The 12299-nt window shown below is 33.9% G+C and overlaps 2 protein-coding genes across 5 annotated transcripts; one reads left to right on the top strand and one right to left on the bottom strand.

Annotated features, from left to right (window-relative positions):
• The first annotated feature begins 1816 nt into the window (after positions 1–1816).
• LOC105112805 (TBC1 domain family member 13-like) lies at positions 1817–6364 on the top strand. The gene is made up of 9 exons (XM_011008663.1): positions 1817–2325; positions 2411–2503; positions 2663–2767; positions 3192–3344; positions 3911–4009; positions 4103–4231; positions 4610–4789; positions 5131–5247; positions 5929–6364. The coding sequence occupies exons 1-9, from the start codon at positions 1954–1956 to the stop codon at positions 6091–6093; spliced, it is 1413 nt and encodes a 470-aa protein (XP_011006965.1). The 5' UTR covers positions 1817–1953; the 3' UTR covers positions 6094–6364.
• Positions 6365–7092: 728 nt separating this feature from the next.
• Positions 7093–11623, bottom strand: LOC105112807 (uncharacterized protein At1g04910-like). Of its 4 annotated transcripts, none has more exons than XM_011008667.1 (10): positions 11374–11623; positions 11126–11282; positions 10945–11023; positions 10778–10848; positions 10332–10420; positions 9736–9859; positions 9328–9611; positions 8415–8544; positions 7586–8297; positions 7093–7300 (listed from the first exon to the last, which is right to left on the bottom strand). In XM_011008667.1, exons 1-9 carry the CDS (start codon positions 11379–11381, stop codon positions 7680–7682), a joined length of 1560 nt encoding a protein of 519 aa, XP_011006969.1. In that variant the 5' UTR covers positions 11382–11623; the 3' UTR covers positions 7093–7300; positions 7586–7679. The 4 variants fall into 4 exon arrangements, with proteins under 4 accessions (XP_011006969.1, XP_011006968.1, XP_011006967.1 ...); XM_011008666.1 differs by having other exon boundaries at positions 7093–7384; XM_011008665.1 differs by having other exon boundaries at positions 7093–7392.
• Positions 11624–12299: the final 676 nt, after the last annotated feature.

A 12299-nucleotide genomic window follows, 5' to 3' on the forward strand; every position in this document is an offset into this window, starting at 1 on the left:
GACTCCTGCTCTGTCACAGGTCAGATATTTTTATTTTCTATAAAAAATTATATATGCAGGTTTTTTCAATGCATTTATATAGTTAAAAAATATGTTAAGTGCAAATTAAAAAGTTTATACATACATACAATCAAATAAATCAATAACTATGTATGCTAATAAAAAAAATTATTAACAATAATTAAAAATAAAATAAAAAAATCAAGAGACAAATATAAATTAAGATATTTAATCTCGTAAAATATGACATTTATCTGGTTTTGTGTTCCTAAATTTTGTTTATTAAAATATTTTTTTATTTAATTAAATGATAATTGAAATAGACACACATTAAATTGGTTGAATAAAAAAGAAAAATATTATGCAAGGTTGCATATATTAGAAATATTATCTAAAAATAAAAAAAAATTATTTTAAAAAATAAAGTTCATCTATACAAAAAGATAAAAAAAATTAAAATTATAGATGAATAAAAAAATTGCATTGAAAATTAAATACATATAAAATAATTTTTTTAAAAAATAGCTATCCAAAAAAGGTTAAATAAGAAAATATAAAAAATCATATATGGGTGATATTAATTGAAACATAAATTTAAAAATTATTTAAAAAAACACATATTAAAAAAAGATAAGAAAAATAGCAAAATTAGATAATAATAATAATGATAACCTTAGTGTTATGGCTTAACTTATCAATTTGTTTTCTCTTATATATAGATAAAGGAAAAAACATAAGTATTTCGGCTTAACTTATCAACCGAGTTAAATTATTTATTTCTCTTAAATTTATACTTAATCAAAAGAGGGCAAAAAAAAGAAAGCTTAGATGCGTGGGTCTATAACCTAAAGTGTGCTAGGTCATTGCAAGAAGAAGCCTAGACGTGTGAGTTGGCCTTCAAGCTTGTGCTCATGAACTTGGTCTTGATTTTATTTTTAAATAGACAGATAACATGTCATGTGCGAACCCAAAAAAATTGAAGCAGCGCCTATTTTGTCTAAAAAATTAATTTTTAAATTATTTCAACTCAAAAAAACTTCATTAGCACTCTTGAAATACTTACAAACCAAATCAGGTTAAATTCATCTTTCTTGGTTTATATTTGATTTTTTCAAGTAACATTGAAGCTTTAAACAACTATTATTATAGCTTTAAACAAATACCATCAAGCCCCTGTCATCACTAGAATCTAGTGACTCCTCTCTCTAATTATAAACTAAAAAATAATATAAATAAATTTTTATATTAAAATTTTTATTTTTTAAATTAAGAGGATCTAAGTATATAATTTATGCTATTTTTAAAGTTTGAGAATCCAAATATATTTTTTCATAAAATCTTTGGCATATCATTCTATTTGATGTTTTTTTTTCCATTTCGGTCTCTTTTCTTCTAATTCCAACATTTTCTAAGAAATTAAAAGTAATTCAACTTTAATTAAGGTTAAATGTTCAAAATAAAACTTTAAAAATCAAAATAAATTATTAAAAAATACATGATATGCCTATAGTATTGTGTGAGTGTATAGAATGTGAGTGTATAAATAGTATAGAAAAAACCCACACCCTTAGTGTTTATATAAATATAATATAATTATCTAAATAAAAATTGATTACATTGTTTTTTTCTTAGAAAACTATCAATAAGACCCCGTTAGATAGTGGAGAAAGGCTTTTTCCAAAAAGTTCCATAACTGAATTGTGAAATCCATTATAGATGGGGGTCTGATTTGTAGTTATCCCTTCATTTTATCTTCCTATAGAAAAAATAGCATGAAGCTAGCTGGTCCTGTCCGATTGCTCCTTCACGAGCCTTCCCTAAGCCCTCTGTCACTCAAGAACCACCCGTTTGACCCTGTTCCTTCCTTCCTCGAATGGAAAAGAAGAAACTATAATCGATCTAAAGATTAAAAATTAAAGAAAATTCTAAAAAAACTCCCCCTTTGGAATTAAAATGGTGAAGAAAAAGGTACCAGATTGGCTCAACAGCTCTCTCTGGTCCTCCACGACCACCACCTCCTCCTACTACGACACCAATCACTTCGACCACCACTCATCCACCTCCGCCTCAACCCCAATCGATCCACCGCTACCTTCTGCCGCCACCAGAGACGAACAACAGCATCCGCCTCGTCATCATCATAATTATCATCCGCGAAAACCTGACATCAAAGAAGATAAGCACTCAAAAAGCAGCATCGTTAACGACAACATCAGTAATAATAGTAGTAATTCTATTATTAATAATAAAATAGAAAATCGAAAAGCTGATAATACTGAGAGCTCTGCGGATGATATTTCAAATCAGGCTCTTCTTTTGACCGAGGTTAGTTCAAGTTTTTCTTCCTTCCTCCCCTCCCCTTTTTAATTTTTGAGTTTCTATTTAAAGCTGCGTTGTTTTGCTGATGTAGTTATCAAGGAAGGTGATAAATATGGGGGAATTAAGGAGGATAGCTTCTCAAGGGATACCTGATTGTGCTGGTATTCGTTCCACGGTTTGGAAGGTAATTTAAATTAAATAAAAAACATTGGTTGTTGAGAGAATTAGGGGATGTTGAAGTAACATACTCTCGTTCCTCTTGTTGAATGGAGCGAGTGTCTTGCATGTTGATTTGGGTTAGCGGGCTAAGTCTGAATTTAAGTTTACTGATTGTGTATGGCAGCTCTTGTTGGGGTATTTACCACCTGATCGTTCGCTTTGGTCGTCTGAATTGGCTAAGAAGAGATCTCAGTACAAGCGATTTAAAGAAGAGCTTTTGATGAATCCTGTAAGTTAAATAACAGAAATTTTAATGCCTTATTTGGTTAATCATTTATTGGGAAAATAAAACAATAGTAAAGGTTATAAAACATAGTGTGGTGTGTTTGTTATCCAATCTGTTGCTGGTTTTTTATTCATGATTTTTTATGGTGTTTGCATTCTTATATAATGGATTTTTTGGAAAGTTCTCACAAATTTGACAGGATTGGAAATTGTTTACATTGTGAAGAGGTCGGAAAAATGTTATATTCCATCCTGGATGTATGTTTTCATGAATTGAGCTAGATTAACTTAGGCTGTTATATGTAAGATTGTGAGCTAATGGACCGGTGAAGTCTTTTTTCACAATAAGGATGTGCTGCTGCCTTCAGTTTAATGTTCTAATTCTTGTCAAAGGTTCTGGAATTCTGAATGTTTTTGTGGCTAGTTAGTCAGAAATAACAAGGAGGTTGGAGAAAACGATGGGTTTTGACAATGATGATGCAAAATCTGAAAGCCGTTGTGTCCTCGCAAGATCAAAGATAACTCATGGGGAGCATCCTTTGAGCCTTGGGAAGAGCAGCATTTGGAATAAATTCTTTCAGGTATGAAACCAAGTGCTTCATGGCACAAATGCTTGAGACATTGGATATTTTCTGTTCTATTGTGCCTTTATTGGATTAGTTATTGTAGCTTTTCTCATGGATTAGCTAGTGCAGTTCTGTTAAAGAATCTGCATCAGTATGGAGCCTTTTTCAGGAACTTTGAGAAGGGAAAATGAAATGAGCAGAAGTATTGGATTTGTACTCGAAAGGTCTTTGTTTTGAACTTTGAACAAAAAAAATGTTAGAACAAATACGAAAGTAAAGTAAATGATGCCTTGCCTGTTATTCTTTGAGATGTCATGGGAATATGATTTAGTACCATTCCACATCATGACAGCTAGTGTTCACATACAGAGAATGCCCCCTGTTGATATGGTTTGGTTTTGCAAGTATGAAGTGCGTGTGTATGATCTGATATGCATCGTGATAATAGCTCGTTGCCCATTTCCATGATATTTTTGTCTGCTTGAAGTGATATTTCAACACCATGTGCTTTTGCGAAACAATATACTAATATTTGCACCATATGTCTAACATATGCATCTCCAAACCTTGGCATTTTGTAGGACTCAGAGATTATAGAGCAGATTGATCGAGATGTAAAACGTACTCACCCTGACATGCACTTCTTTTCTGGGGACTCATCATTTGCAAAGTCCAATCAGGTGTTCTCTTGTTTTTTTCCTTTGCTTTTGTTCCTGATATTGGTATTAACTTAAATGCAGTTGTGCCAACCTATTCATGCCTATAATGTTCAGGAGGCTTTGAGAAACATACTGATTGTATTTGCAAAGTTAAATCCGGGAATACGATATGTTCAAGGGATGAACGAAATTTTGGCACCTCTATTTTATGTGTTCAAAAATGATCCTGATGAGGAAATGGAGGTAAGTACGTGCTATTGCTTTCTTTTTTGTTAGAATAATATTTCATTATCCAATTCTATGTACACGTCAGTGGAAATGGTGAATGATAGAAAGTCTCCATGATTTAATACATGAAATGCCAGTGTTATTTGGAGATGCATAATTTAATGCATCAATAACACTTCCATCAATTCTATGTACATTTACATCTCTAGGCAGTGGCATAATCTTGATCCACCAATGAATTTTTAGAAGAAGACAGTTGCATAGCAATAATTGTGGGAGCATGCATCTCATCCACTGTCATCATTGATCCTGTGATTTGGTGTTAATGTCTTGTTTCAATTATCCTTTTTGGGTTTCATTTTATTTATCATTTCTTTTATTTAAGTTATGCAGGCCTGTGCAGAAGCAGACACATTTTTCTGCTTTGTTGAGTTATTGAGTGGATTCCGGGATCATTTCTGTCAGCAACTTGACAACAGTGTTGTGGGAATTCGTTCAGCTATTACAAGATTGTCGCATCTTCTGAAGGAGCATGATGAAGAACTTTGGCGTCATCTTGAGGTCACAACCAAAGTAAGACACTATCACAAAGTTATGTATTTATATTTCAGTTGCAATGTATCAAGGCATGGTTTGTCGCATATAGATTTTGTATTCTACTAGAAATTTGAAACAATAGTTTGATATATAAGAATGAAAACAGCTGACATGGGTTTGAGGCAGCCTTTTGAAATGGTAGAAGTTGGGTTTGTGCTTATAACTCACATCAGGTCTCATAAATTTAAACATTAAGCAACATTTATTTTTACTATAGATTAGTCATGAGGCATTTCACTGCAGGCTCTATTTTTTGGACAAGTCATTCTTCTGAATTTTGCTTGCTTCTTTTTTCTTAATAAATAAATAAATAACAGGTCAACCCCCAGTTTTATTCATTTCGGTGGATTACTCTCCTCTTGACTCAGGAGTTCAATTTCACAGATAGTATTCACATTTGGGACACACTTCTAAGTGACCCTGAGGGTCCTCAGGTAAATTCATTTCCTCTCTATTCTTTTCTTTGAATGTGGTTTTTAATAAATAGAACAAGGATGCCACCTTCTAAGGACCAAATTGTAGGTTTGAAGGAGCAAGCTCTCTAGACCTCTATCTTCCCGTAGGGTTCCTCTTTATATCATAATCCAGTCGAGTACTTTGAGGAACATTTTTATATCCATGGCTGGAATAGCTCAGGGCCTTCTGTGGTACATTCAAATTGTGCTGAAATTGTTGTGCCGATGAAAGACTGAAAATGCTGTAGGATGGCATACTTCTAGAACAATGGTGCCAGGTGTCCACCTTTTGGCGACAAGCCTAGACTCCAATATTGGACCACAATGATTCTAAAGACTATAAATATTGAAGAGGCTTGTTATTACAAGACAGAAGCGAGTGATGTGGAAATTCATCATTGATTGCAGAGCCTTGACTAAAACTATGGTGTCATGATCAGATTATACGATAAAGTCCGACAGAGATGGTTATTTAGAAGCAGTGGTATTGCATATGTTAGGTGTTGAATGTACGTTAGTGGAACAACTTGCTTGAATGTTTATTTTGACCAGTTATGTAGTGGAATACAATGTGCATCATTTCCCCTGTCCCGTTACTTGGTTGAAATTTTGGGATTTGAACATTGTCAAATCCAACAAATTAACACTTCACATTTGCAGGAAACTTTGCTGAGGGTATGTTGTGCAATGCTGATTCTCGTTCGGAGGCGTTTGCTAGCTGGGGATTTCACTTCTATTCTCAAGCTACTTCAGCACTACCCCCCAACAAGCATTAGTCATTTGCTCTATGTCGCAGGCAAGTTGCATGGTCAACCGTCACACTAATTATTTTTAGACACTTAATTTTGTTGCCCTTCCTCGTTTTTGTTTGAGGTTGTAGTGTTTGTAAATAAATGTTGGTTGAAGGTAACAGGTAACTGATAAGGAGATGCTCCTTTGTCTCTTAGATTTGTCATGGTGGTGGTAGAGAGCTATGTTTCTGTATTCGATCTTCTGTAGGTCATGTATTCTTTCGACTTGGCATAAATACAGAAATGTCATTTACAGGATGATAGAGATGCTGTCGTTTACAGGCTGGTAAATATGCTGTTGGCTATCTGTGTATGCAGTTTATTGTTTTCACTGTACTAATTAAGGAAGCTAAAGAGCGTGGCTTGAACTCACTGGGTCTCACCTGTAACTGAGCATCCATTTTTCACCGTTTAGGCAAGCCTCAATATTTACCCATCACCCTTTTTGGTAGGCAAATAATCACATGAACAGCACCTTTGTAACGCTATAATGAGTGTATCTTCTTTTTTATATATAAAAAATATGCTTTTTGTAAGAGAGATTGCTTAGGATATGCTAAGCTTGAATTCAATACGTCTCACTTTGAACTGAACAATCATTACCTTTCTGCTTACAAGAGCATGCATGTTTAGGACTTGCAAAAAACCCATATCAGAGGCATCGAACAAAACAATTACAAGAGCTAGAATAAAGAAAACTTTTAAGAGATACTGAATAGGCTTGTTTTGAAGATATAAAGTAGGATGAATCTAGAAGAGCTTGGGATGCCGAGGGAGTATAAAAGATAGCATCTTACTCATCTAATCCAAGTCCAAGAAGAGTGAGCTCAATCAAAACGTATAAAGCAAGATGAATTTAGAAGAGCTTGGAATGTCTAGGGAGCATGGATAGCATCTAACTCATCTAATCCAAGTTCAAGAAAAGTCCAATTCATGTGGATCAAAAGGTTGTCAATAATTCTTTTAGTTTTAGAAAGGAAACTAGATTGATAGTTGTAAAAAAGAACAATAAATATGAAAATCCAAGGCAAACTTCGCTATGGCTAGATTGCCAGTAATTACTCACAGCAAGAAAAATGTTGTACATTCAATCAGACGTCTTCCAGTGTATTAGCAAGTGTAAATGAATACAAGCTGCAAAAATCAATCAGATTCATGTACTTGACTAGTATATTTGTAGATAATGTGCCTTCTTCCTCCCTGTAATGAATCATTGTCATTTAAACCTGAGTAGCATGAACCTGCAGCATCCAATAGATTTTACATGGATTGGTAAGCTGATCTCTGGAAAGAGGGGAACCAAGAATCAGCTATCATCTGATATCCTGAGATCCTGAAATATAGGATGAAAAGGGAGACATCTATATACAAGATAATAAGAATGAAAAACTCAAATGAAATGAATCAGCAATACTCTTTTCTCATGCACGAAGTAATCTGATAGATAGAAGATATGAGATGAAGCACAACAATAATTGCGAAACTTCAAGGTAACAGATAGATAATAATCTAAGATATAAAATTACCTGAAAGACTCAATATAGTTGCTGGACCCCTAGCTCCAATTTGTAGTACAGTACTGGGGAAGTAAATAACTACTAAAAATATACAAGACAGCTCCTATCTTTCTGCCAAGGATATTGTTGAATCTGATCGGTTGTATTGTTCCACGTCGATGTTTTCACTCACTAATTGGCTATGCAAATTTTGCATGACATTCTCTGATGGGCATTTATGAGCAGGATTCTGTGTTTCCATTTGACAAAAACATTCCGGCCAAGAATTCGTATAAAATGACTCGGGTGAGATCCGTTTGTGGGGGCCACCAAAGTTTGTTTTGAGCATAACATGCCTAACAGCTTCTTCAAAACCAGCTGTCCTTCCATTCTCTCGAGCAATAAAAACTGGGGCAAGGCCTTTCCTGTCAGGTCTAATATTTGTTCGAAAGCCATAATACAGACGGTGACCCAGGAGATTGTTGGCAAAGTTGCTTGGTCCATCATAAGTTGGCATAAATATGTCAGCAAGAAGACAAACCATGTAATCCACAGCAGATCCTATCAATCCCTGAGAGTTCGTAGCCAGTTCCTCACTGGCATCAACAGAACTGTGATTCTCAAGGCGAGGGAATAGGGCCCTAAATGGTGTCATAAACCGCTCTCCACCAAACAGTTCGCCAGCTGCTAGGTATATCCTGGTGGAATTGTTGAACCCCATGGCACGTAAGATAAGACCAACCTACAGCAAGAGGCATCACAATAGTATTAATTCTTCATATGTGGTAGTAAGTTCAATGCTGGCATAGTTGATAACCAACTGACTGAAAAATGCATGGGCATTTGAACAGAAGATCACCTCTTCTGGAGTTAGTGGACATTTTCCAATGGCCCTTCTTTCTTTATAAATGAGTGTTTTATCAGCAAAATTTTCCTTCCGATACTTTTTCAATATTTTTTGTTCTGCAGAGGTAAATATGTCAAAGCACCTGCACATCATTCATATCCAAGGCAATCAGAATTCAGAATGACATCATTATGTTTTTCATATTTGGAATGTCTTCCAATTAATTCTATGAATCCCAACCCAAAGCAGACAGATAAAGTCCTAAAAATGTGAAAAGGAAGATCTTTAAGATATACAAAAGTAGAGTTTCCATGTAGATGAAAACAGAACTATATCTAAATCAGTAGAATGGCTCACAAAAGGAATAAAACTCTACAAATACCATGGGGGTAGAAGCTGGTTGATCAAAACCATGACTGGGTTGTAAGAATAGTTCATGGAGAAAGATTAGAATCGCCACATAAAAATCCACAGGCACAGACTAAACAAATATGTCAACGCAAAAAACACCAAAAAGCCCACTTTGATGGAAAAAATGATGGAAAACAATCACAAATTGAAAGGAAAACTACAGAAGGTCCTTTTTATTAGCAGTTACAGAATTCCAGGAAAATTGTCAGGAATCTGCACATTTCAATTTTTTCATCCATGTATCCAAGTTCAGTTATCTGGTAAGCAGAAAAATCATCTTCAGAGTGCACTCCACAATTCACTAAAATACAGCACAAGCATGTCTAGATGCACTTGTTTACTAGGAGAAAATAATACTAATGCCCCTATAAATCTTCCCTATAACTGCTAAGAGAAAACACTCTTTAAATTACAGGATAGTGAAATTTGTGCATGTAGGTCAGTCCCTTCTAAAAATACATGCCAGCACTGATTATGTCAACAGCTACTGTAAAATAAATAGCTAAGTGCTTACCCAGCAAATGACAGCATGTCCATCTCAAAACGGAGGTGTATAGCCATGAAGTGACCTTGTGCGCGTAGTTTATCAACTATTGACTCACTTAACTTCATAATATGCGGTTTAAATCTTAAAGCATGATAGTTAACCCTGCACCTTAACCGTTGATACTCAGGGTTGTCAATTTCTTCAGCTAAACGATGTGAAAATGGACTTAGATAAATGGCTCCATGTTCCTTCATTTTCTTCAGAGCATCAATTGTATACCAACTAATGGGAGCATCTCTAGGGGGGCGCAACTGAGGCAAGGGAGAAAATTAAGGATGAAAAAAATGATAATATTTTCAGGACCTTCCGATGACTTAAAATGGCCTAAGCACAAAATTTTACAGATGAAACGGAATGACATGTTACTACAATTACCTGAAAAGCTTTAATCTTCTTGGTTTTCCCATTTTTATGAATTTCTGGAATTCTTTCCACAATTTGTACATCAAATCTCAGTGACTGGATAAAATGCTCAACATCATAGAGGCCATGAAATCCACTGTACATGGTAAAGATAATATGTAACAATTTAATTACAATTCTGAAAATTATACACTCAACAACGTAATATGTCTCAACTAGTTGATAAATTGAATCAGCAGAAAAATCACTTTGTGAATCCTGTTAAAAAGGTATAAGAATGACGGCATTTTAGAAGAAGCTCAAGCCGCAGCATCTTAAATGTTCAACATCATAGAGGTCATTACTACAACACTACAAAGCAAGAAAGAAATGTCAACCCAAGTGCAGAGGACTATAAAAATTACAAAGGAGATGCCAAATTAGGGGAAAAAAAAAGTAATCAAGTTTAACTAGCGAAAAAATTACACTAACAGGTCCCTTCAATATTCTTTCTTTAACGATAACTTTTAACAGATTCAACACAAAATGTTTCCAAAATGCTAGAAATAAGCAACAAATAGTTACCCAATATAAATGAATTCACGAATGGATGCTCTAAAAACACATACCTGTCATCATGCCAGAAGGAGTTTGCATCCAACTCAGGCAAAACAAGTGTCGCGTTCATGATTCTTGCAGCAAGAACAGCATTACAAATCTATATAACATCCAAGGTAGTATATATTAAGTCATTTAAAATAAATCCATTACACCAGGTATCACCATCATATAATACCTAACTTGGCTACATTCTACTCGTGTATATTTTTTTAAAATCTATCATAGTTATATATATACATAAAAACACACACACACACATTCCCTCTTGTAATCAAAGAAAATATATTTTCCTTCCATTTCCCAACACACTGAACAACCATGGAAGTAGATTCCGACAAGCTTACGCACCCAATTTACATTTTCAATAAAAAAAAAATAAAAATGCTTGGAAGATATGTATGAAAATATAACATTACTACAAGTTAAGAGAGTTATGCAAGAACGGATTACAAACCGCGCTTCTTTGCTGATTCAAACCGCCATTACAACGAACACGGAGATATCCATTGGTCTCCTTTGGAGGAGCTGCAGCCACAAAATAAAAGAGAAAAACATTTCTTCAACACAAACTCACATCATTACTATAGAAAATGGTATTTTGATAAAATGAAGAACACATACGTGGCCACTTAGATCGTGGAGCCGATGACGGCTTCCACCCACCCGAATTCGCACTTTTCCATAGTTCTTCTACACTTATCTGCTCCTCAAAAAAAAATATATATATACCAAAAAATAAATAAACATATTATGTTCAGAATTAAGTATACAAAATAAATAGAAAATGAAGTAAGGAAGGAACCTGAGATGGTGCGGTGGATCCGTTAGTGTTAGGAGTAAATGGAGCGGAGAGTAAAGAAAGAGAGCAGATCAAGAGAAAAAGGACTGCAATCGATAGTTTGGCTAATAATCCTCCTCCTCCTCCTTGCTTCCCGTGCTGCCTGTGGTGCCCTAATCTTCTCGCATATTTAAATTCAGAACTAAATTAAAATTAAAGAAAAAATTGATTGATTGAGTGATTGAGGTCTGTTTGATGTTTATGTAATTTACCTCCTCATCGATTGAATTGAAAGGATAATTGCAGATCAGATGGTTTCTTTTTTAATTATTTATAATTATTATAAGAGAAATGCGGAAGAAGAAAAAGGACGTTGTCCAGTGATGGCTTGAGAGAGCAGAGCAGATGTCGATTGGAGTATTTCTTTGATTTACGTGTGAACTTGGTTTGATTTTAAATCCTTTATTTACAAGTAATTTCTCAATTAATCACTTCCCTTGTTCAAAAAGATCTAGTAATTTCCCGATGGAGGGACCGATTTAGTGTGTGTGTGTGTGTCATAATGTATCTCCCCTTAGTAAAGTACTCGTGGTCCTATTTAGTAAACAATCAGAGCATTGGTTAATATTAATATTTTTAAAAACAATTTATGTATATATATATACATATATATATATATATATATCATAATGTATCTCCCCTTAGTAAAGTACTCATGTGGTCCTATTTAGTAAACAATCAGAGCATTGGTTAATATTAATATTTTAAAAAACAATTTAAATATAATTAAGAATATAAAAAATATTTTAATAATATTATTAAGCTTAATTAAGTAGATTAATTTTTAAACTTCCACTAAATTTTTTGTCAGATTTAAGTGTCTTGACTCTAATAATCATGTTAGGCTCAAGTTATTTGAATATAATATGTTTGTCAGATTCAAGTAAATATAGTTTGTGCATCTTTTTTACTTTAAAAATAATGTCAAAATACTAAAATACCCCTATTATTATAGAAAATTACACAAAAAAATATGAAAAAACAAAAACACCCTCGTATACAAAGTTTATTTTTTTTTCTTATCCAGAATATATATTTTAACTATTTAATAGTTTGTGCTAGGTTAAAAAATTTATAGGCAACAAGTTTTAATTTTGTTAACCTTGGAGTAAAATAGTATTTTTACTATGCAAATAAT

Source organism: Populus euphratica, unplaced genomic scaffold, assembly GCF_000495115.2.
Source record: "Populus euphratica unplaced genomic scaffold, PopEup_1.0 scaffold363.1, whole genome shotgun sequence".
NCBI classification, from domain to species: Eukaryota; Viridiplantae; Streptophyta; class Magnoliopsida; order Malpighiales; family Salicaceae; genus Populus; species Populus euphratica.